This window comes from Amia ocellicauda, chromosome 3 (genome assembly GCF_036373705.1).
Source record: "Amia ocellicauda isolate fAmiCal2 chromosome 3, fAmiCal2.hap1, whole genome shotgun sequence".
Classification (NCBI taxonomy): Eukaryota; Metazoa; Chordata; class Actinopteri; order Amiiformes; family Amiidae; genus Amia; species Amia ocellicauda.
The window spans coordinates 13232873-13254264 of NC_089852.1; the positions used below are offsets into that span (position 1 = coordinate 13232873).

The 21392-nt window shown below is 41.7% G+C and overlaps 1 protein-coding gene across 1 annotated transcript in view; it reads left to right on the forward strand.

Moving 5' to 3' along the window:
• dnah12 (dynein, axonemal, heavy chain 12) overlaps positions 1 to 21392 on the forward strand; it is a 51698-nt gene that overhangs the window by 11359 nt on the left and 18947 nt on the right. The window contains exons 18-44 of the mRNA XM_066699970.1: positions 844 to 1029; positions 2329 to 2529; positions 3144 to 3338; positions 3786 to 3907; positions 4342 to 4624; positions 6405 to 6524; positions 7038 to 7194; positions 7840 to 8012; positions 8372 to 8524; positions 9102 to 9341; positions 9788 to 10033; positions 10843 to 10962; positions 11356 to 11465; positions 11785 to 11968; positions 12443 to 12583; positions 12696 to 12779; positions 12879 to 13067; positions 13704 to 13823; positions 14146 to 14334; positions 14518 to 14669; positions 15681 to 15819; positions 16119 to 16285; positions 17023 to 17278; positions 17599 to 17898; positions 18094 to 18272; positions 18546 to 18738; positions 20630 to 20791. Coding sequence (XP_066556067.1) covers positions 844 to 1029; positions 2329 to 2529; positions 3144 to 3338; positions 3786 to 3907; positions 4342 to 4624; positions 6405 to 6524; positions 7038 to 7194; positions 7840 to 8012; positions 8372 to 8524; positions 9102 to 9341; positions 9788 to 10033; positions 10843 to 10962; positions 11356 to 11465; positions 11785 to 11968; positions 12443 to 12583; positions 12696 to 12779; positions 12879 to 13067; positions 13704 to 13823; positions 14146 to 14334; positions 14518 to 14669; positions 15681 to 15819; positions 16119 to 16285; positions 17023 to 17278; positions 17599 to 17898; positions 18094 to 18272; positions 18546 to 18738; positions 20630 to 20791 — 4761 coding nt within the window. The remainder of the gene's footprint in view (positions 1 to 843; positions 1030 to 2328; positions 2530 to 3143; positions 3339 to 3785; positions 3908 to 4341; positions 4625 to 6404; positions 6525 to 7037; positions 7195 to 7839; positions 8013 to 8371; positions 8525 to 9101; positions 9342 to 9787; positions 10034 to 10842; positions 10963 to 11355; positions 11466 to 11784; positions 11969 to 12442; positions 12584 to 12695; positions 12780 to 12878; positions 13068 to 13703; positions 13824 to 14145; positions 14335 to 14517; positions 14670 to 15680; positions 15820 to 16118; positions 16286 to 17022; positions 17279 to 17598; positions 17899 to 18093; positions 18273 to 18545; positions 18739 to 20629; positions 20792 to 21392) is intronic.

Genomic DNA, 21392 nt, shown 5'->3' on the forward strand with positions numbered 1-21392 from the left:
TGAGACATTCAGATGGTAGAGTCAGAATTTGGCGTAAACAGAATGAGAACATGGATCCATCATGCCTTGTTACCACTGTGCAGGCTGGTGGTGGTGGTGTAATGGTGTGGGGGATGTTTTCTTGGCACACTTTAGGCCCCTTAGTGCCAATTGGGCATCGTTTAAATGCCACGGCCTACCTGAGCATTGTTTCTGACCATGTCCATCCCTTTATGACCACCATGTACCCATCCTCCGATGGCTACTTCCAGCAGGATAATGCACCATGTCACAACGGTCGAATCATTTCAAATTGGTTTGTTGAACATGACAATGAGTTCACTGTACTAAACTGGCCCCCACAGTCACCAGATCTCAACCCAATAGAGCATCTTTGGGATGTGGTGGAACGGCAGCTTCGTGCCCTGGATGTGCATCCCACAAATCTCCATCAACTGCAAGATGCTATCCTATCAATATGGGCCAACATTTCTAAAGAATGCTTTCAGCACCTTGTTGAATCAATGCCACGTAGAATTAAGGCAGTTCTGAAGGCAAAAGGGGGTCAAACACAGTATTAGTATGGTGTTCCTAATAATCCTTTAGGTGAGTGTATATGTGTAAGCAAAAAGAAAGAATGAATATACACAAGCGAATGGCAAGTAAAATCTAGAAAAACAAACTTAAGTTTAAGAGCTGTTTTAATCCATGTCTTACCAGTTACAACGCCAAACCAGAAGTTCCCTGTTACATTTCTAGTGCTGTGTGTGTTCCCCCATTGTATAGATAGGGGTGCGAATCAAAAGTTGAAGAGGTGGTAATGCTGTGTGCAGCTCTTCAATGTGTCTGTGTGTTGGTCTCCAGGAACTTATTCCCATGGTGTCCATCCTGTGTAACCCGGGAATCAGGGAGCGCCACTGGGAGCAGATGTCCAAGATCGTGGAGTATGACCTGACACCCAACTCGGGGACGACCCTAAGGAAAGTACTGAAGCAGAACCTCACTCCTTATTTGGAGAGGTTTGAGCAGATCAGTGCAGCCGCAAGCAAGGTGAGGATCCCAGGGTGACTACAATATCATGAATTTGCAAAGATCCGCTTGATATGATCAAATGCCCACTAGGTCCACATTCAGATTGTTCTGACATTTCTGTGATCGAGTGCAAATTGGGGTTTACTCAACAGATATTAGGGTGAAAGCTAACACTTCTTAAAAAAAATTAAAAACTGCAAGAGCAATTTTTTTTTTTTTCTTGCATCCCCAACCCAAAACAGGCAACTTGAAATGCTCAGAACTTGAGCCAGCGAGCTACAATTAACAAAACTTCCTTCATTCTGTGCAGTACAGATAACTCAATCACTATTCCTCCTTCTTTTTGTTCTCATACCAGCTTGTGTAATTATAAATCGAAAGGATTGTTCGACCGTTTAGATATAAGCAAACGTAAAGGTAAAGGTGCTCTTACTCTGAGGTGTTACTAAGACTTGCCTCTCTGCCTGCTTTGCAAGGGGGTGCATTGGAATGAAGATAACTGTGTAATTTGTAATTTTTTCTAATGTATTACCGCAGATAGCTGCTTTTTTATGTGGTGAGCCTCTTGGAATCTGCTCCTCTAAAGGCAGCTGCTACTTTTTCAGGAACTTTGCCCAGTGTGTGTCTGTGTTTGTCGAAAGTCAGATTTTACGCCTTATTTTATTAAATGATTTTGTTGTACAGTCGTGTCTGGATTAAACCCCATTCAGGGCGTCTAATTACATTTTTCATCAGATTAATTCTGGATTCCCTGTTTACACTACTGAAGTGTGCAATAGTGAAAAGGGTTCAGTCACTTTTGGACTACTCAGAAAAACTACTAAAATGCCATTCAGCAAATTCCAGTAAATATTTGAGCACAACATTTTGCTATGTTTTGCACTACCCACCTGCCAAATATATGTGGGAGAATTACATGACGTAACAAGGCTGGTAAATGCTACATCCTTACCAGAGAGAATAGATGTTCTAGAAATCCAGGCAATGAATGTACAGTAACAAATGTCCCACAGTATTTTATTGTAAGCAGTACAATAATATATACAGCCATTTTTATAGCATTCTATGAAAATGTAATGCTGATTGTAGACTTTCAAAACAATGTCACTATGAATTTTTCTGAATTGGTTGCCATTTTAAAGTGCTAGGTCACCTGTATACCTTCATATTGATTATATTTATATATTTATCAGTCGCAGATATATACAATAAATTCAGACTGGCAGATACCAATTACTATTATTTTGCCCCCTAAATGAGAAAGATGCAGTCTAATATAAGACATGGATCTGAACTGAGTATGTGGTCCCTCTACAGGAGTTCTCTCTGGAGAAGGCCATGCATACCATGGTGGAGGTGTGGGACAGCATCGCCTTCCACTACAACGCGTACCGTGAGTCAGGAGTGTCCATACTGACTGCGGTGGATGAGATCCAGACCACCCTGGATGACCAGATAGTGAAGACCCAGACCATGAGGGGCTCGCCGTTCATCAAGCCCTTTGAAACGGAGATCAAGGCAAGAGCGCTCTTAACCCAACCCACACTGCCTGCCTCATCAAGCGACAAAACCACAAAATGACAGTGGGGGTTTGTTCACTCTCTGCTTCACCAATCAGGCTTCATGTTTTTCTTCTTTTGACTTTTAATTGGTGCATACTTTTCTGTAAACGTACAGTAAAATAAAATAAATAAATACAATAAAATAAAAATATAGACCTGTAAACATTTTACATGATCTAGAATAAAGTGAGTGAACATTTAAGTTAATAAACCATTTAGGCACGGAGGAGAGAAAAACAAAAAACTCCTATGAATGGCATGTAGGAGAAAATGAATCTCTGGGGGTCCACGGCTTAGGGCCAAGGACGCAATCAAACTGCAGTCGTGTGATGCAGAACAATGCCATTTAGAGTCATTACCCAGTTGTTGTGCTTTCTGAATAACAAAATTAAAGGCAAATCTTGTTCAAGTGATTTTATTCATCAACAACAGCAACTAACAAGATATGTACTCAGCCTTCTTTTTAATCAATAAGCTGACCTCTGTTTGGGACAGCATTGGTTACTCTTCACATAGCATCCTTCCTGAACTGGGTGGGATGTAGTCTTGAGATGTGCTGGTGTTGTTTAGGAATGGGAGGAGCGACTGATCCGTATCCAGGAGACCATAGACGAGTGGTTGAAGGTGCAGGCCCAGTGGCTGTATCTGGAGCCCATCTTCTCCTCAGAGGACATCATGCAGCAGATGCCAGAGGAAGGCCGACTGTTCCAGACTGTGGACAGACACTGGAGGGATGTCATGAGGCATTGCGTCAAAGACCCAAAGGTACCCTGCCGGCTCTACTTTCACTGAGATGCTGTCATGGACTAAAGGAAAAGAAAATTCAGTTTATATTTGTGTTTCTAACAAACTAGTTCTAATGCAATGCTTAAGTGTAAGAAGATAAGGCTTCCCAATTCAGATATTTAAGACAATACAACAGTACTAACTGTCCAGTATCTAGACTGTGATACATTATTAATCATAACAGCTTGAAGACTGATGTGTGATTTTTCTCCTCCACTACAATTATAGATAAACAAGATAGCTATCCTTTTTGAAAACATTAAACGGATAAACATGTCTCACAGCTATCCAAGCTGTGGAAGGATTTAAACTGTTATTTGCATTATATTTTGCATGTTTTGACATCTTAGGAAGGAACTTGAAATTCTCTTAGGTTTCTATGGCTCTCTTGGCATTAAGCTGTAAGCGTTCAAACTATGATTGCAGGTGTTGCCCGCTACTTCTTTACCTGGTTTACTGGAGAAGCTACTGGACTGCAATGGTCTGCTGGATAAAATCATGAAGGGTCTGAATGCCTATCTGGAGAAGAAGAGACTCTTTTTCCCTCGGTACTTTATCCAGATTATTCTTTCTCCTGAATTTATTTATGGGTGATTGACAAGTTCGGAGTCCAAGCCTTTTTCCTTACATCAGTTAAGGGAATTTTGTATTGATCTTAAATGTCCCAGATATCACTTTTAATTGTGAAAGCTCTTTGAATGCAAATGTTATTTTCCCACTTTTACTTCGCCATGTGATTCTGTAGGGTGGAATAATAATAACAAACAGTTGTTTAAGAAACACTCACTGCATTAAAACTGTAGCTTCCCATCATGTGCTAATGATAGTCATCAGTGGTGAAGAAGAGATGTCAGATTAGGGTGCGTAGTTATTGCTCACATCTGGATGGCAAGAAATATTGACGGGCATCAGTTCCTTCCAAAAGAAAAATAAAACATTGTATATGTCTAATTGGAAACAAGCCCTTTTTTAATTTTGGCAGCTTCTTCTTCCTCTCCAATGACGAGATGCTGGAGATCCTGTCAGAGACCAAGGACCCCCTGCGTGTCCAGCCCCACCTGAAGAAGTGTTTCGAGGGTATCGCCAAGCTGGACTTCCTGCCCAACCTGGACATCCAGGCCATGTACAGCAGCGAGGGCGAGCGCGTGCAGCTCATCCAGCTCATCTCCACCTCAGAGGCACGAGGGGCGGTGGAGAAGTGGCTGGTCCAGGTGGAGGATGTCATGCTGAGGAGCGTGCGGGATGTAGTGTCTCGCTCCAGACTGGTATGTCCCTCCTGCTCTGTAGGGCAGACTGGTACTCAGCCAAGCATGTAATCTTGTGGCAACATTGTAATAAACCAAATTTAGGACAAGGTGATGTTGTGGCAACATAAATTTGCAGACTTCAGGGGCTGATTGTACTAACGGGATCCGATCTTGATCTTGATCTCAATTGTGTTGTACTAAACGGATCAGGGCTCAATCTGAGCTCAGATCCAAGCTCAAAAATACTTTATCCGACATTTTAAAATGCAGGAACTATATACTACATTTATTTCGCCGGCGTCAAACACGCAGACCACGGTTATTTAAAGACAGGCAAACACCTTTTTTCAGGAGGAAGACGTATGAAAGCGTGATGGATGAACAGCATGAAGCATATTTAACCTCACAGACATAATTGATCCTGTTTTAGGACCTACATTGAGGCGCAGTCATGCCTTACCAAAACATTTGAAGCTGCATTTAGCGTTGAGATATTTTGCAACTGGCAGATTTCAGCAAATAGTAGGTAACATTATCGATGTAGACAAGTCTGGTTAAGCACAGAAACAACACAAATATGACTTACATTATTTACAATGATTTGCACTTTCAAATAAACAATATAATTTTGAACCATGCATTCTGCTTTTGTGTCTTTATGGTGAGGTGTAGTTTGTGTGCGATTAGGTTTTTATTTATTTACATTATTGTAAAAAATCATGTAAAAGCTCTTATTTCTCCAGCACCCCCATTGCAAACTCAACACGAAATGTGACAGAGCCGACTGTAGCAGCTCCATGGCTGTGCAACGCTTTCAGAAGCGCCCCATAATTTTAAGACATTTCTTCTTAAGCTTTTAAGGATCTCTCTTAGTTGCAGGTTTTTTTTAAATACTCTTGAACTGCTACTGCTGTGTTGCCTATTTGATCTTGTCTGTTTCGACTCTTTGACTTGTAGCGCTATTGGGTATTGGCTTATTATTATTATTATTATTATTATTATTATTATTATTATTATATAATTTTTGTAGTTGAGGAGATACAGAAATGTACACCAAAGAAACTGGAAAGGTTGTGTACTTTGTGAGGTTTTAACAGATCCAATTTGCCCTGTCCTTGACAGAAAACGTTTCGGATGACGGACTACAAATGATCATGTCGGATCCAGTGGCAACGATAAGCACACTGACATTAACATGAATTGGGAAACGTAGTGAACAACTAAGCTTATTTAATGAATAAAGTCATCAACAATAGCACAGTATAGTTTTCTGAAAGGTTTATGACTGTCATTGTATCATTAGAGTAGTAGATGTTTAAATAGCAGCACCTGTGAGGGACGAGCCAGTTTATGTCAATAGGAAGCTCCTTATTTAATGAACGTGCTGCTTAATAATCGGATCAAAAAATCGAATCTGTGGAGGTTGATCTTGATCTGCTGCGCACATTGCCTTTTCATGATCCGGATCTAGTGAGCCCGGATCCGATCCTGTTTTCTGATCCTGTTAGTACAACTGGCCCCATAGAATTTGGTGAAAACACTCCACAGAAACAATATTCAGCAAAGCCACAAAAGTATTTATTTCTTGTTTGACTGTTAAAAACAATGTTAAACAACTGTTCCTTTTGGGAGATTTGGGCAGTCTTCAAGTATCTCTTAATTGAAAGAAAATAATAACACTGAATGGCATCTTAGCTTTAACTCTTAATTCTTTAACTCGTAATTTAGTCATGTTTTAGAAAGTTTTCAAATCCTGCTTAATGTTCAATCTTCGGGGGGGGTCCCTCCATGGCTACAGGCCTACCCTGAGGGGGCGAGGAAGGACTGGGTGAGGGAGTGGCCCGGCCAGGTGGTGCTGTGTGTCTCGCAGATGTTCTGGACCATGGAGGTCTACCAGGCCATTGGCAGTGGCCCTGAGGTACGGGCTGCATTCGACCGTACATACAGTGCTCAATATAAACATCACCTTACTCACATTGAATAGTGTGTTTTATTTCAAACTGTAAATTTACACATTTACAGAATCAAGACTGAACCTGTCAGAATACAGCATAGTACTCAATTGTAATGCAATGAAATAAATTAATATGGGGCTTTCAGTTCATTTTTTCACTTTTATCACAATCACAATTTTACCAGCCTGGATAATAAGTAATTGAAACTAAATACCTTATTTTTGTATATGATTGTGATGGAAGATCCCCTTTTTGAAGTTTAGAACTAGATTAGTATGTCACGTTACATCGTTGCTTCATGGAAGTTTGGAGCAAGTTTGGACTTGGCTGTCAGGTTGTCAGTTCGGCACTATACAGCTCTGGAAAAAATTAAGAGAACACTCCAAGTTCAGAAATCAATGTTAAGTGGTCTTTTACATTTACCAGAGCTGTATGTGATACAACTATTACTAAACTGAATAGCTGGTGTTTTGCAGGGTCTGAAGAACTATTACAAGCAGCTACAGAACCAGCTGAATGACATTGTAGAGCTTGTGAGAGGAAAGCTGCCCAAGCAGACCCGCACCACCCTGGGTGCCCTGGTCACCATTGACGTGCATGCCAGAGACGTGGTGATGGAGATGATAGAGAAAGGTACCAGCTGACGAATTAGACTATAATCACCCATGCTGACTAGTTATCCATTCCTAATAATTACTGTAACCCTGACTATTAAGAATGTTATTGTCTTTAATTAAAATTCCCTGCTTCACATCATTGTATTTTTTAATATCAGTCATTCATTTAATTAAAGCACACATTTTCTCATTTAAATTAGATTACTTTAGACTTCTGAGCTGTGTAATAAAATAAATCCCTCTCTTTTCTTGACGTGTTAAACTTCTAGATTGCAGCACAACAGCAGCATGTATACTCAAAATGTAAAGTTGGTTTCTCACTGAACAATCGAGATACACACTGCTGCCTTTCCCTTTGAAGAGTTTTCTAGGGAGGGTAAATCTCTTTCCTGTGGGGGCCTGACCCAAATGGAAGCTATTGTGGTGGTCTGCTGCTCAATTTCTAAGAGCTGTTGTTTTAATTGTTTTAAAATGGCAGACTGAGATTTTCTGTCAATTCTGGTGGCTTGAATAGTCTGTGTTGAGGAATACTGAGTGAAAGTAAACCTTCCTCTGTGTTTTAAAAATAACTAATAAAATACTACTACTACTTATACTACTATTAATAATAATAATACTAATTATTCCCATCAATGTAACAGCAGTGATTGTGCTTTTCCAGGTGTCTCCCATGAAACAGATTTCCAGTGGCTCGCTCAGCTGCGATACTACTGGGAAAACGAGAACACTCGTGTACGCATCATCAACTGTGACGTCAAGTACGCCTACGAATACCTGGGGAACTCCCCCAGACTCGTCATCACTCCCCTGACTGACAGATGCTATCGCACTCTGGTACGGAGAGAGGAGATTGTTATTTTTACAAAAAATACATAGAAATAAGATTTATTACATTATATAGTGTACCTATAGTGTATCAGAGTCTATTGGAATATGACAGAATGAATGTGTTAATGACTTATATAAAGTCATATAACCAGATTGTTTCATATGACCTTCCAGACTGTTGTCACAGGTTTGTTTAAGAAAATGTCCCATTCTTATTTTTTTACTATGAGGTGATAGCTATAGTGTGGTGAATAATGTAATCCTGGAGGAAACAGAAATCTTGAAGTACTGTACAGTAGTTGCTCATATAGATCGCCAGGTATAAGTGTGCGTCCTCACTGACCCTCCCTGGTGCTGTGTTTCAGATTGGAGCCTTTTACCTGAGTCTGGGAGGGGCGCCCGAGGGTCCAGCAGGAACAGGCAAAACAGAGACAACCAAGGACCTGGCCAAGGCCCTGGCCGTGCAGTGTGTGGTGTTCAACTGCTCTGATGGACTGGATTACCTGGCCATGGGGAAGGTAAGTGCCTCACTGCCTGGCAAGACGCTCCACACCCACACTGATCACCTCTCAGCTACTGTGAAGATCCGAGTGTTAGGACAAGCGATCTGATCCATTTTATTGAACAAAAACTGACTGAGATCATTACTGTGTCCCTTCTGTATATGTCACAAATCCTCACAATCAGCTGTGACATGCTTTGTCAGGATTTGTTCCATCTGGAATGGGTAGTTAGTGTGGCCAATGACAACCCAAGCAATAAATGGGAGAGAATCCTGGAGCATACCACATGATTCCTGAAATACCACACTGTAAAAACACTAATTTCCAATATTACAATATTACAAAGAAACAGCTTCCTATAGACAATCTTAAATACAAGTCATGTATGCTATTTCTACACAACATGTAATGGTGTTTTCCTTTTAAAAAGTAACATTTAGAATGGTGGTATATTTTTAAAGGCATATGACCTATAGCCACTCATAAAAATAAATTAAATACCAGGAAACACACACATCTTCTTCATGAGTGAGATGAGATGTAAGCTGTCTGCTGTAAACCTCACGTCAGCTCTGTTTTGGCTATGTTTCAGTTTTTCAAAGGGCTGGCATCCTCAGGAGCCTGGGCGTGCTTTGACGAGTTCAACCGCATTGAGTTGGAGGTGCTGTCCGTGGTGGCTCAGCAGATCCTGTGCATCCAGAGGGCTATCCAGATGAAGTTGGAGTACTTTGACTTTGAAGGCACTGAGCTGCGCCTCAACCCCAACTGCTTCGTGGCCATCACCATGAACCCAGGCTACGCTGGGCGCTCCGAACTGCCAGACAACCTCAAGGTGCATTTCCCTCTGGAGGATCGAAACTTGCAGAGCAGTAATGCAGGCCCCCTTGTCAATTTACATAACAGTTATGAAAATCGTCTGTTATCAGGACAGAAGCCAATTTAGGGTGTCCTTATGATGAGAGAAGTTTTCACTAAATGTTCTTCACAGGGCTTAGTTTGTTGATATGCTAGTAGGCAGTTGTATGCTGTCTTCGTTTGAGCTGAGCCCAACATGTCAGCCTAAACATTGACTGCAGATCGGTTTCCACCTCTGTCTTATATTTGATTGAACTTTATTACCTGTCGCTTAGGGATCTCCTGTAATACAAAACCAGTCTTGTACAGAATGAAGATACAGGTCATCCAATCCGCTGCCTGTCATTTGGTATGCATGTGAACATCCTGATTAGGTGAATTAGTTGAATTTTGTGTCTTTAGTGTGGCTCATCTCTCTCACAGGTCCTGTTCCGGACAGTCGCTATGATGGTCCCTAACTATGCCCTGATCGCAGAGATCTCCCTGTACTCCTATGGCTTCCTGCATGCCAAGCCTCTGTCGGTGAAGATTGTGATGACCTACAGGCTGTGCTCAGAGCAGCTCTCCTCGCAGTTTCACTATGACTATGGCATGAGAGCGGTCAAAGCTGTGCTGGTTGCTGCAGGCAACCTCAAGCTCAAATTCCCAGAAGAAAATGAAGACATCCTTGTGAGTTTCACGAAATGGTACAATTGTTGTTGGAAGCTCCTTTAGGCTTCCCTGATAAACTGGTTTAAAATAAACAGATTTCAATGCAATCACACCACTAAAATTGTATCCATGACCACATTTCCTAAATTCTGGAAAAGTATTTCAGAAAGGTATACAGTTCAGTAATACAGTACATACTAAGTACATTCCAGCATTTGACTGTTAAAATATGAAACACTATTTCTACTGAGGGTAAACTACAGAGTAGAAAAGCTCACTTGCTGTGTCCTGACAGCTAAAAATGTTTTATTCATTCCCAGACTGACTTTCACAAACTGTTAGGAGAGAAATAGAGTCAGTTTTTTCTATGTTTTAGTTTTTTTCTTGGCACAGAGATTTCAGGCTTTTATGAAGGTACCCCACACAGGAGTCAAGCAGAACAGTCTTTTCAAATGTCAATATTACAGATTTCAGTTTTTGTTAATTTCACAGTGTGCTCAGGTAAGTTAATAACTCTTCCAACTATAAAATAAATACAAAAAAGCAACCAAAAATCAGTCAATCAAACAGTACCTTTGTTTTCAATGCAGAGCAGAAAATTACTGCCTTTATTTCCAAAATGTCAGTAAGTGTGAAAACCACTTGAACGGTTTCACTAGTCTTGAGCCTTGGTAGAAGTCTAAAAAGTAAAGATATCCCCCTGCCAGGCTTGGTAGCTTCTCCATATGGGCTTCTAATTAATTACACATGTAATATTCTAGTAAACAGCCCTGTTATTACCATTCATTTTAGACATATTTGTTTATATATTGTCTTTTGCTTGCCAGCTCCTTCGCTCCATCAAAGATGTGAATGAGCCCAAGTTCCTGTCTCATGACATTCCTCTTTTCAACGGGATCACCAGTGATCTGTTCCCGGGTATCTCTTTGCCAGTAGCTGATTATCAGGTCAGGAATGAAACTGGGATGTCCATTGTCAATTTACGTGTTGCTTTCTTTGCCTTTCTTTGTGCTATGTTACTACACATTATTGGCAGCTTAAGATAACCACAGGTGTAGTATGATCAGTCACCAACCAACTCTACATTCGTATATCAGTGGTTAAAAGGAATTAAATGTACATATATAAATTTACATTTGAGTGTCTGCTGTTACGTTTATGTAAGTGCAGCTCTTTTCCTCCCATCCAAATAATGTTACTGGAATTGTTTTTTTCTTTTTTCTTTTTTTTTTAACTTTTCTCAAATTAGACATTGTGTCCAAATATATGATTGCTTTTTTCAATTTACGTTTCACTTCATGTGTAATGTTATGTTCCTTTATATTTGTTTAAAATGGCAGCTATTCCTCGAATGTGCTCACGAGTGTTGCAAAGCCCACAATGTGCAGCCAGTGAAGGCGTTTCTTGATAAGATGATCCAGACTTATGAAATGATGATTGTCCGACATGGGTGAGTTTTCAGTCTTGCAGCAGGAATTATCTACATTATGCTTATAGTTCATGATTTTCAATTTCAGTGACTTTAATTTCACCAAGGAATGTGATTTGAATATTTATGTGCCATTATTATCCTCAAGCGTGAAGGACACAGCTTCATAATGGCCTACGTTTTATGACTGTGTCTGCTCATATTAACCTTTTTTGGAAATCTGCAAGCTAGAAAATGGTTTTATGGTCTCCAATGGCACACTGGTTTTGAATACAGAATTAGAACTACAGAGCACAGACAGCGGCATTGAAATTAATTCACTTTATTCTTATGGTTGCAGATTCATGCTTGTTGGAGAACCTTTCGCTGGTAAAACCAAGGTGTTACATGTACTGGCAGACACCCTGTCTCTGCTGAATGAGAAAGGCTATAATGAAGAGGAGAGAGTACTGTATCGCACCGTCAACCCAAAATCCATCACCATGGGCCAGCTGTTTGGGCAGTTTGACCCTGTCTCTCATGAGGTGAAGCATTTCCACTCTGTCTGGGCTATTTCTCTAGCTTCTTAAAACAGGGCATGCCTGATGTCCACCACACACAGCTTAATGCCCCTTTGTCTCTTATGGCTGGTTTCATATACCTTGATCAGCTCTAGTCTTGGACTACTCTACCTAAAATTACCTTGGATAGTCCATTACTACAGTTTATTTGGGTCTGTGAAACAATCCCATAGTCTGTCAGCAAAGCAGAACAGCAGAAGTCTGAACCAGAGGACTTTGCCAGACAGCCATAGCTTCAGAAGCCCTCTTATGCTTTAACCTGTTAATTCCTGCCGTTTGTGCCTCCCTCTCTATCGGGCCAGGTTTTGCCTTCCTCGGTTTTCCTTCTTGTAACCATGACATCTCTGCAATATTCACTAACATTGAGCGCTATATTACAATGGCTTTTGAAAACATTTCTGCTCACTATAATACAAGTGTGTTTATGTCTGTTTCAAGTGGACAGATGGGATTGTGGCCAATACATTCCGGGAGTTTGCGTCCTCGGACACTCCTGACCGCAAGTGGGTGGTGTTTGATGGGCCCATTGACACACTTTGGATCGAGAGTATGAACACTGTTCTAGATGACAACAAGAAGGCAAGAATAAGAGCCCTGCTCTCCAATTTTACTTTTTACATATTTTACATCTGCCGTGAGTTTTGCAGGAGTTGTTTTATGGAAGGGAGATAATTTGTGTTTTCTTCTGTAGCTCTGTCTGATGAGCGGAGAGATTATTCAGATGTCCAATCAGATGAGTCTCATCTTTGAAGCTATGGACCTGTCTCAGGCTTCTGTGAGTAGACCTGTCTTTGAGTTTAGGTCTCAGTTGTACCCACTATACCTATTGCAAACATGTTGGCTCCCTAACCCCTGTATTATATTCACTGCCCAGCCTGCTACCGTGAGCCGCTGTGGGATGATCTACCTGGAGCCCTCTCAGCTGGGCTGGATGCCCATAGTCATGTCCTGGATGAATACCCTCCCTGAGCCCCTGCAGCTCAGAGACAACGTGGCCCTGCTCACGGAGCTCTTCCAGTGGCTGCTGCCACCCTCACTCAGACTGCTGCGCAAGTCCTGCAGGGTAGGGCCCGCTTTGACAGACATGTGTCACTGGTACCTTTAGTAACTTGAAGAAATCAAGTCAGACCAATGTGAGCATTTGTATTTACTATGACCGAATTGGAGATTTATCAGTAATGTGTGGGATAAATGCCCATTAAAATGCTACCTTTTAAAGGTTACTCAAAATGTTTGGTGTCAAAGTGTCACCTGTGGCTGGGGTTAACCTGACAGGTTTCAGATTGAACAAGAGCAGGGGTGAGCTATCATTAATATGTCAGCTGTTCTGCTTCTGGCATTCAGGGCAGAACCATGTTCCACACAGACATGGTTATTCAGCCTTGCATGAATGAACTGCCATTACAAAAGAAAGAACTTAAGAAAATCTTAATTTACACTCATCTGAGTTCTTCATAGAAAGAGATGCTGCCCCATATGGAACAAACATATTTTTCATATATGGTAGACATGTGTGATCAATATATTTGTCATATGACAAAAATGACCCTTTTATAAACAGACCTGACAATGTTGGCATCAACTGCTGTTAGTATGATGGACCAGAGACTGTGTGATTGTTTGCAACTTCATATAAAACAGTGATGTCCACACCTTCGTGTAGGCTCTGCAGTGCTAAGGGCTGTGTTTGATGTTGCAGGAAGTGGTGCCCACAAGCAACAGCAACAGTGTGGTGTCTCTAACGCGCCTCTTTGAGATGCTCTTGGCCGAGCCACTGAAAGAGGAATCTGGGACCAAGAACATACGCACCTGGATCATGGTATAATACATCAACACAGAGCCCTGTCCTCTGGAATAAACTGATCCCACAGGCAATTTATGCAGTATCGAGCTTTGCAGGCTTCATCCAGTAGTTGTATTTATAATCTGTAGCTGTATTCTTGTTAATACCAGCCTGTGATACCAGCCTGTGATATCTAATGCAGTTTTCTGGAAGTCTGGAAGTTTCTGTTAAAATAAAATTAAAATATTTACATTATACACTGAGGTCTTTTTACATGTTTCTTTGCCATTTCCTTGAGAGACAGGTGTAAAGAGCTTGTTGTCACCCACCATTGACTTCTGGACACTCTCTGCCACAGGCGGCTTTTGCCTTTTCCTTGGTGTGGTCCGTGGGAGGCAGCTGTGACACCGACAGCCGTGTGAGGTTTGACAACTTCCTGAGGGAGATTATCTCAGGAAACAGTGAAGACTCCCCCATCCCAGCTTCCTTAGGCAAGTGGGAGTGTCTTTTTGAAGAGAAGGGACTTGTCTACGACTATTCTTATGAGGTACGGGCCTGGGAAGCAAGAGACACTACCCTGGCAGATGTAATGATTGGATACCCTTGTGTTATGTGTTAATTTGCTCAAACGGACTCTAATTGTGCAACCTTTTGCTCCATATATACACCTTGCCTTTTATTTGTATATGCAAGGGCCTTGGCATTATTTTTCTGAAGCTCTCCTCTTTAGTTTAAAGGTAAGGGTCACTGGGTTCACTGGAATGAGGCTATCAAGAACATCTCCCTGGGAGATAAGGACACCAAAGTGCAGGATATCATTGTTCCAACGATGGACACAGTGCGCTACACCTATCTAATGGAGCTCTGTGTGCAGTATGGCAAGTAAGTTATGGTTCTTTAGATTCCAATGTAATGGTTATATATGTACTGTGACTTGTACAGGCTTGTAATTATGGGACTGGTCTAAATATCTAGGGGTATAATTGTGGGAGATGGCCTTTGGTAGAGCAAATGTTTAAATCATACAAGCTGTTATATTGTAACTGTCATCATGTGACAGGATGTTTGAGTGTCGCTATGACAGCACTGCAATGCCCCCGTTTATAGCAAGGCAGCCATTGACAATCCTAGATGTAGCACAGAAAGCCGGTTTCCCACCACCTCTTATTGTAAAATTCTTCATATATTTTCCACAGCTAAAAGTATTCTCTGGACTGTAGCTAAGTGTACAGCTCATGTAGTAATATATATATGGGACCCATTGTAAACATGATATAAACAAAAGAAAGCCTTGAAAATCTAAATGATTTAATTTAAATTAATAATTTATGGCCTTTTAAAAAAGGTGCAAATAGTTAAGATACTGGCATTCACATGCTGTACTTACCACTTACTTAGCCATTGTATACTGGATGTACTTACATGTATGAGGTATAGTGTAATTGTCTATATTATTTTTTACTTTATTTGTAAATGCTGTAACTTTGAATGGGCTTACCCCCAACAATCGGTGCCATGTTTAATAAAACTACAATTAACAGTTATGCTACTGACACAGAGCCTGTGGGGAACATATATTTATAAAATGCTGATGTGATATTCTACCCCAAGGATGGACTTGTTTTGCTCAACTGCGATTGTCACAGTGATGAGGTCAGCGATGATGATATCAGATGCATATATTTATTACTGACAGAGGTTTTTGAGCCCTCTGATATGAACCTGTTTTCTACACAGGTGAACACTGTCTGCTTCATGAATGATCTGCTTAATTCTGCTAGGCTGTTTTGTCAGCTTTGTGTGTTTCACATTTCAATGTCCATTTAAAATTCTGCCAATCATTCTGATTCCCTGTGTTGTGACTGTACAATCCATGTTGCTTTTATGTCACAGGCCGCTGCTTTTTGTGGGCCCCACTGGCACTGGCAAATCGGTGTATGTGAAGGACAAACTCATGAACAACCTGGACAAAGACCGCTACCTCCCTTTCTTCATTAACTTCTCAGCCCGCACCAGCGCCAACCAGAGCCAGGTATTAGACTGAGCAAACCTCTGTTTTCTGCTTATTTCCTTATTTTCTTCACATACCAGTTATATCAGTCTGCTACTATAAGCTGCTATATGCACTTTTTCCATATGATTAACCATATACTGGAATGCAAACTACTGTGCGAATACTTGATCACGGAGGCAGGTTGACGTGAATGCTAGGTCGAGGCAGGAGGAGTTTCAGCAGATAAACGGTGGCATTCCTGCACTCGAGAAAGGCTTGGGATCTGTGTATCGAGTGCTGAGGTCTTGCATCTGATCACCCCTCACGGCTCATTCCAGAACATCATTATGTCCAGACTGGATAAGAGGCGGAAGGGGGTGTTTGGGCCGCCCATGGGGAAGAAGTGTGTCATCTTTGTGGACGACATGAACATGCCAGCCCTGGAGCAGTATGGAGCCCAGCCACCCATTGAGCTGCTGAGGCAGTTCTTCGACCATGGCAACTGGTGAGTTTTTATTTATTTTAAAGAGAATGAATCTGATGATGATCTACACTTTCCTATTATACCCATTTAAAAAAAAAGTGATGACCATTTTTGTACCCAACAGTAATTGCTTGTTGGCTTCCTCGTGTAGCAGTCAATAATATTAAAGAGTACACTGAAAATAGTTGTATATATTTTTAGATTTGAAATAACTTGATCTTCATGTATGAGGTATGTGATAATTATTTTGGTATGTGTGGTTATGCAACATTTGCTATCAGAAAATTGTTAAACTTTAGTTATAGCTGATGTCTTGGCAAATACCCCTTGCAAATAGTCTTCTGATTCAGTGGGTTCTCACCTGGCTAAACAACAATTAAACATCCCCCCAGAATTAATGTGCTCTACAAGACAGTGCAGGTGCAGCCAGAAATAGACCTGGAAGAGCCTGCTGGTATCTGATGAAATTCATGTTTGTCATGTTTTTAATATAAATAAGTTAAGTGAAGCTGTTCATTGGCTGAGCAAGGGCTGTGTGAACTAAGTGATGTGATTTCAAAATCTGTTATGTAAAGGCAACTGCCAGTACCGTTCAGTCTAGTCGGATCACGCAGGGATAGAGTGCCACACATGAGCACACATTGTACAATTCACTTTTTGTTTGTTTGGTTTTAAATAAGTAACGCTGAAGATCTTGTTAGAGTAATGCCCTGCCTCTGATTCCCTGTGTGTGTGTGCTTTAAAAAAACTTTTTAAAGGTATGATCTGAAGGACACGTCCAAGATCACTCTGGTGGACCTGCAGCTGATCTCTGCAATGGGCCCCCCTGGGGGAGGCAGGAATGCGGTGACTTCTCGCTTCCTGCGCCACTTCAACATCTGCAGCATTAACTCGTTCAGTGACGACACCATGGTCCGCATCTTCTCCAACATCATGGCCTTCTTCTTCAGGAACCAGGAGTTTCCCCCGGACTATTTCACTGTGGGCAACCAGATCATTAGTGCAACCTTGGAGGTCAGTGCAGGTTTTTTCCTTTTTTTTAACACCTTCTGATTGTATAGTTAGACAGTAATTTCTTTCTCAGCTGGTGACCTCTGGGACATCAAAATAAGATTTTCCAATTGTGAATAGGCACATTCTAAATGCTAAATGCAGTGGCAGATGATTAGGGAACACATTCCAAAGCTCCTTCCTAAAAGCCTGAAACCCTTCTTAATTATCCCTACCTGATTGAGCACAGATCGTAGATCTGAGCGACTCTCAGAAACTGCAGGTTTTGTTTTGACAGATGTCTCCCAGGGTGCACTTTCTAATGCCCTGCCTTGTTTCTGCAGGTATATAAGAAAGCCATGGAGAACCTGCTGCCCACTCCGGCCAAGTCCCACTACACTTTCAACCTGCGTGACTTCTCGCGGGTGGTACAGGGCTGCCTGCTGATCAGGAAGGATTCCCTGCAGAACAAGCGCACCATGGTCCGCCTATTTGTGCACGAGGTCTTCAGAGTCTTCTACGACCGTCTGGTGGACGACAAGGACAGGGCCTGGCTCTACCAGCTTATGAAGGACATTATCAAGGCGCACTTCAAGGACAATTTTGACTCCGTCTTTGAGCACCTGAAGCAAGACAACAAAGCTGTAAGTGTGGAATGTTTGGCAGTGGACACTTCACATGTTTTTTTTCCCCTCGCTGTGGTAAACAACAAGGTATGAACAAGGCCTAGCAAAAGCACAGTAGGGGACAGGGGATGACATCTCTTCTTTGACCCAGGATTATCAAATCAGATTCAAGCCTAGCCTTGCTCATGCTCTCGTCCTCTGATTGGTGTGCAGCTCTGTGAGGAAGATATGAGGAGCTTGCTGTTTGGAGACTACATGAACCCTGACCTGGAAGATGATGAGCGACTGTATGCTGAGGTCCCCTCCGTCCAGAGTTTCAGTCAGGTGGTCGAGCTCTGCCTGGACGAGTACAACCAGACACACAAGACACGCATGAACCTGGTCATATTCCGGTAAGGCCCACTGTGGGAATCTGGGTATTAAGCAGAGTCTTTCACTTCTTGTTTTTTGTAAGACTCTGCTTTAGAAAATACAGACTTTTGAATACATATTTTTGCTTTCTGCTACTATTCTATTATATTCATAGTTATTAATTCTGTCAAGTCAGAACATTCCTCATCTAGTAGTTCATTCCAGATATTACAAGATTGTATATACTACCATAAAGATAAAAAATGTTAAGCAATGTCAACATGTCAGGGCACTGTGTGTGTTTGTCTCGGCAGCTACGTACTGGAGCACCTGTCTCGGATCAGCCGGGTCCTGAAGCAGCCTGGTGGGAACGCCCTGCTAGTGGGGGTAGGGGGCAGTGGGCGCCAGTCCCTCACCCGACTTGCCACTGCCATGGCCAAGATGAGCATCTTCCAGCCCGAGATCTCCAAGAGCTATGGCATGAATGAGTGGAGAGAGGACCTTAAGGTGAGGCAATGGGATCTGGCTTTTCTTTTAAAGAAGTCTTGTGTCCTGGTCTGTTGCCAGTATGATTACAGGCTGTGCCAGCTTGCAAATGAGTAGTAGGGTTCACAGGGAGTCAAGCTTGCCATTTACAAAGAATGAAGAGAGTTCATGTGCTACAGTGGCTTGCGAAAGTATTCACCCCCCTTGGCGTTTTTCCTATTTTGTTGCATTACAACCTGTAATTTAAATGGATTTGTATTTGGATTTAATGTAATAAACATACACAAAATAGTCCAAGTCAAATTTAAAAAATAACTTGTTTCAAAAAATTCTAAAAAATAAAAACGGAAAAGTGGTGCGTGCATATGTATTCACCCCCTTTGCTATGAAGCCCTTAAATAAGATCTGGTGCAACCAATTACCTTCAGAAGTCACATAATTAGTTAAATAAAGTCCACCTGTGTGCAATCTAAGTGTCACCTGATCTGTCACATGATCTCAGTATATATACTCCTGTTCTGGAAGGCCCCAGAGTCTGCAACACCACTGAGTAAGGGACACCACCAAGCAAGGGGTACCATGAAGCGCTCCAAACAGGTCAGGGACAAAGTTGTGGAGAAGTACAGATCAGGGTTGGGTTTTAAAAAAATATCCGAAACTTTGAACATCCCACGGAGCACCGTTAAATCCATTATTAAAAAATAGAAAGAATATGGCACCACAACAAACCTGCCAAGAGAGGGCCGCCCACCAAAACTCACGGATCAGGCAAGGAGGGCATTAATCAGAGAGGCAACAAAGAGACCAAAGATAACCCTGAAGGAGCTCCACAGCAGAGATTGGAGTATCTGTCCATAGGACCACTTTAAGCCGTACACTCCACAGAGCTGGGCTTTACGGAAGAGTGGCCAGAAAAAAGCTATTGCTTAAAGAAAAAAATAAGCAAACGTATGCTATTGGGCAAAAGGCATGTGGCAGACTTCCCAAACATATGGAAGAAGGTACTCTGGTCAGATGAGACTAAAATTTAGCTTTTTGGCCATCAAGGAAAATGCTTTGTCTGGTGCAAACCCAACACCTCTCATCACCCCGAGAACACCATGTTTGTCATCGGCAGGGACTGGGGAAACTGGCCAGAATTGAAGGAATGATGGATGGTGCTAAATACAGGGAAATTCTTGAGGGAAACCTGTTTCAGTCTTCCAGAGATTTGAGACTGGGATGGAGGTTCTCCTTCTAGCGGGACAATGACCCTAAGCATACTGCTAAAGCAACACTCGAGTGGTTTAAGGAGAAACATTTAAATATCTTGGAATGGCCTAGTCAAAGCCCAGACATCTAATTGAGAATCTGTGGTATGACTTAAAGATTGCTGTACACCAGCAGAACCCATCCAACTTGAAGGAGCTGCAGCAGTTTTGCTTTGAAGAATGGTCAAAAATCCCTGTGGCTAGATGTGCCAAGCTTATAGAGACGTACCCCAAGAGACTTGCAGCTATAATTGCTGCAAAAGGTGGCTCTACAAGTGAATAGTCTTATTTCTTTTTTGTTTCACAATAAAACATATTTTGCATCTTCAAAGTAGTAGGCATGTTGCATAAATCAAATGATACAAACGAAAAATGCCAAGGGGGGTGAATACTTTCGCAAGGCACTGTACATTATATAAAAGCAGTCATCAGCCTCCCATTTTTTTCTGTTGGTTTCTCTGGAGTCATACATGTGGGGATATCTCCTGAACTCCCCACTATGCATGACTACATGACTTGATCACAACTGAAGGTGCTACTTTTCGACTGGAGTGCATATTGACTATTAGACAGAAAATTATTGGCAAGGTTGGCCAAAGAGGCTGTTCCCAGAGTACATTCTTTTAAAGGATAAGGCGTGCTTGTGTTTGGTGTCTGAGCAGCACCTGCTGAAGAGTGCCGGTGTGAAAGGTCAGAAGACGGTGTTCCTGCTGACAGATGCCCAGATCAAGGAGGAGGCCTTCCTGGAGGATGTGGACAGTGTGCTGAACACGGGCGAGGTGCCCAACCTGTTTGCAGTGGACGAGAAGCAGGAGATCATGGAGGTAAAAGGAGTCTTGACACTCCCCTCTCCCTGTATTCCATTCTAATATACACGCAGGTGTTTTCAGCACAGAGAACCACTTGACACTGTAAGACTTTGTTGAATAAACACTTGTAAAATCCAAATTTAAAATAAGATGCAAGACTGCCCTTGGTTATTTTAAACCATTTATTATCAATTATCTTTCAAACTGCAAAATAAAATCTTGTGAATCGTTTCTTTAAACTTCCTATTCATCTTCCAATTGATTGGCTTCATTTCAGGTTCCGGTTTCTCATTTTCTAATGCCAGTCACATTAATGCGCTTCTCCCTCTTCACTTCTTTTAACGCCTCAAATTGGAAAAATGGGAAATTCTAAGCAGCCATTTATGTTGCAGGAAATAGCTTCTGGTGTTTTTATAATCAGCATGAATGCACTCCTTTCCTGGTTGTCTAAATGTATTCCAATTGCGTCAGTGCTGATTCCTAATGTATGACTAATCCTTGGCCCCATGAGGCATTTTAAAAGGGGAACACAAAATTGAGATGAAAACCAAGAGGTTTAAATGAATGGAATACAGAAGACCCTGGTGCAGCTTGGGAAATATGTGCAGCTATCAAG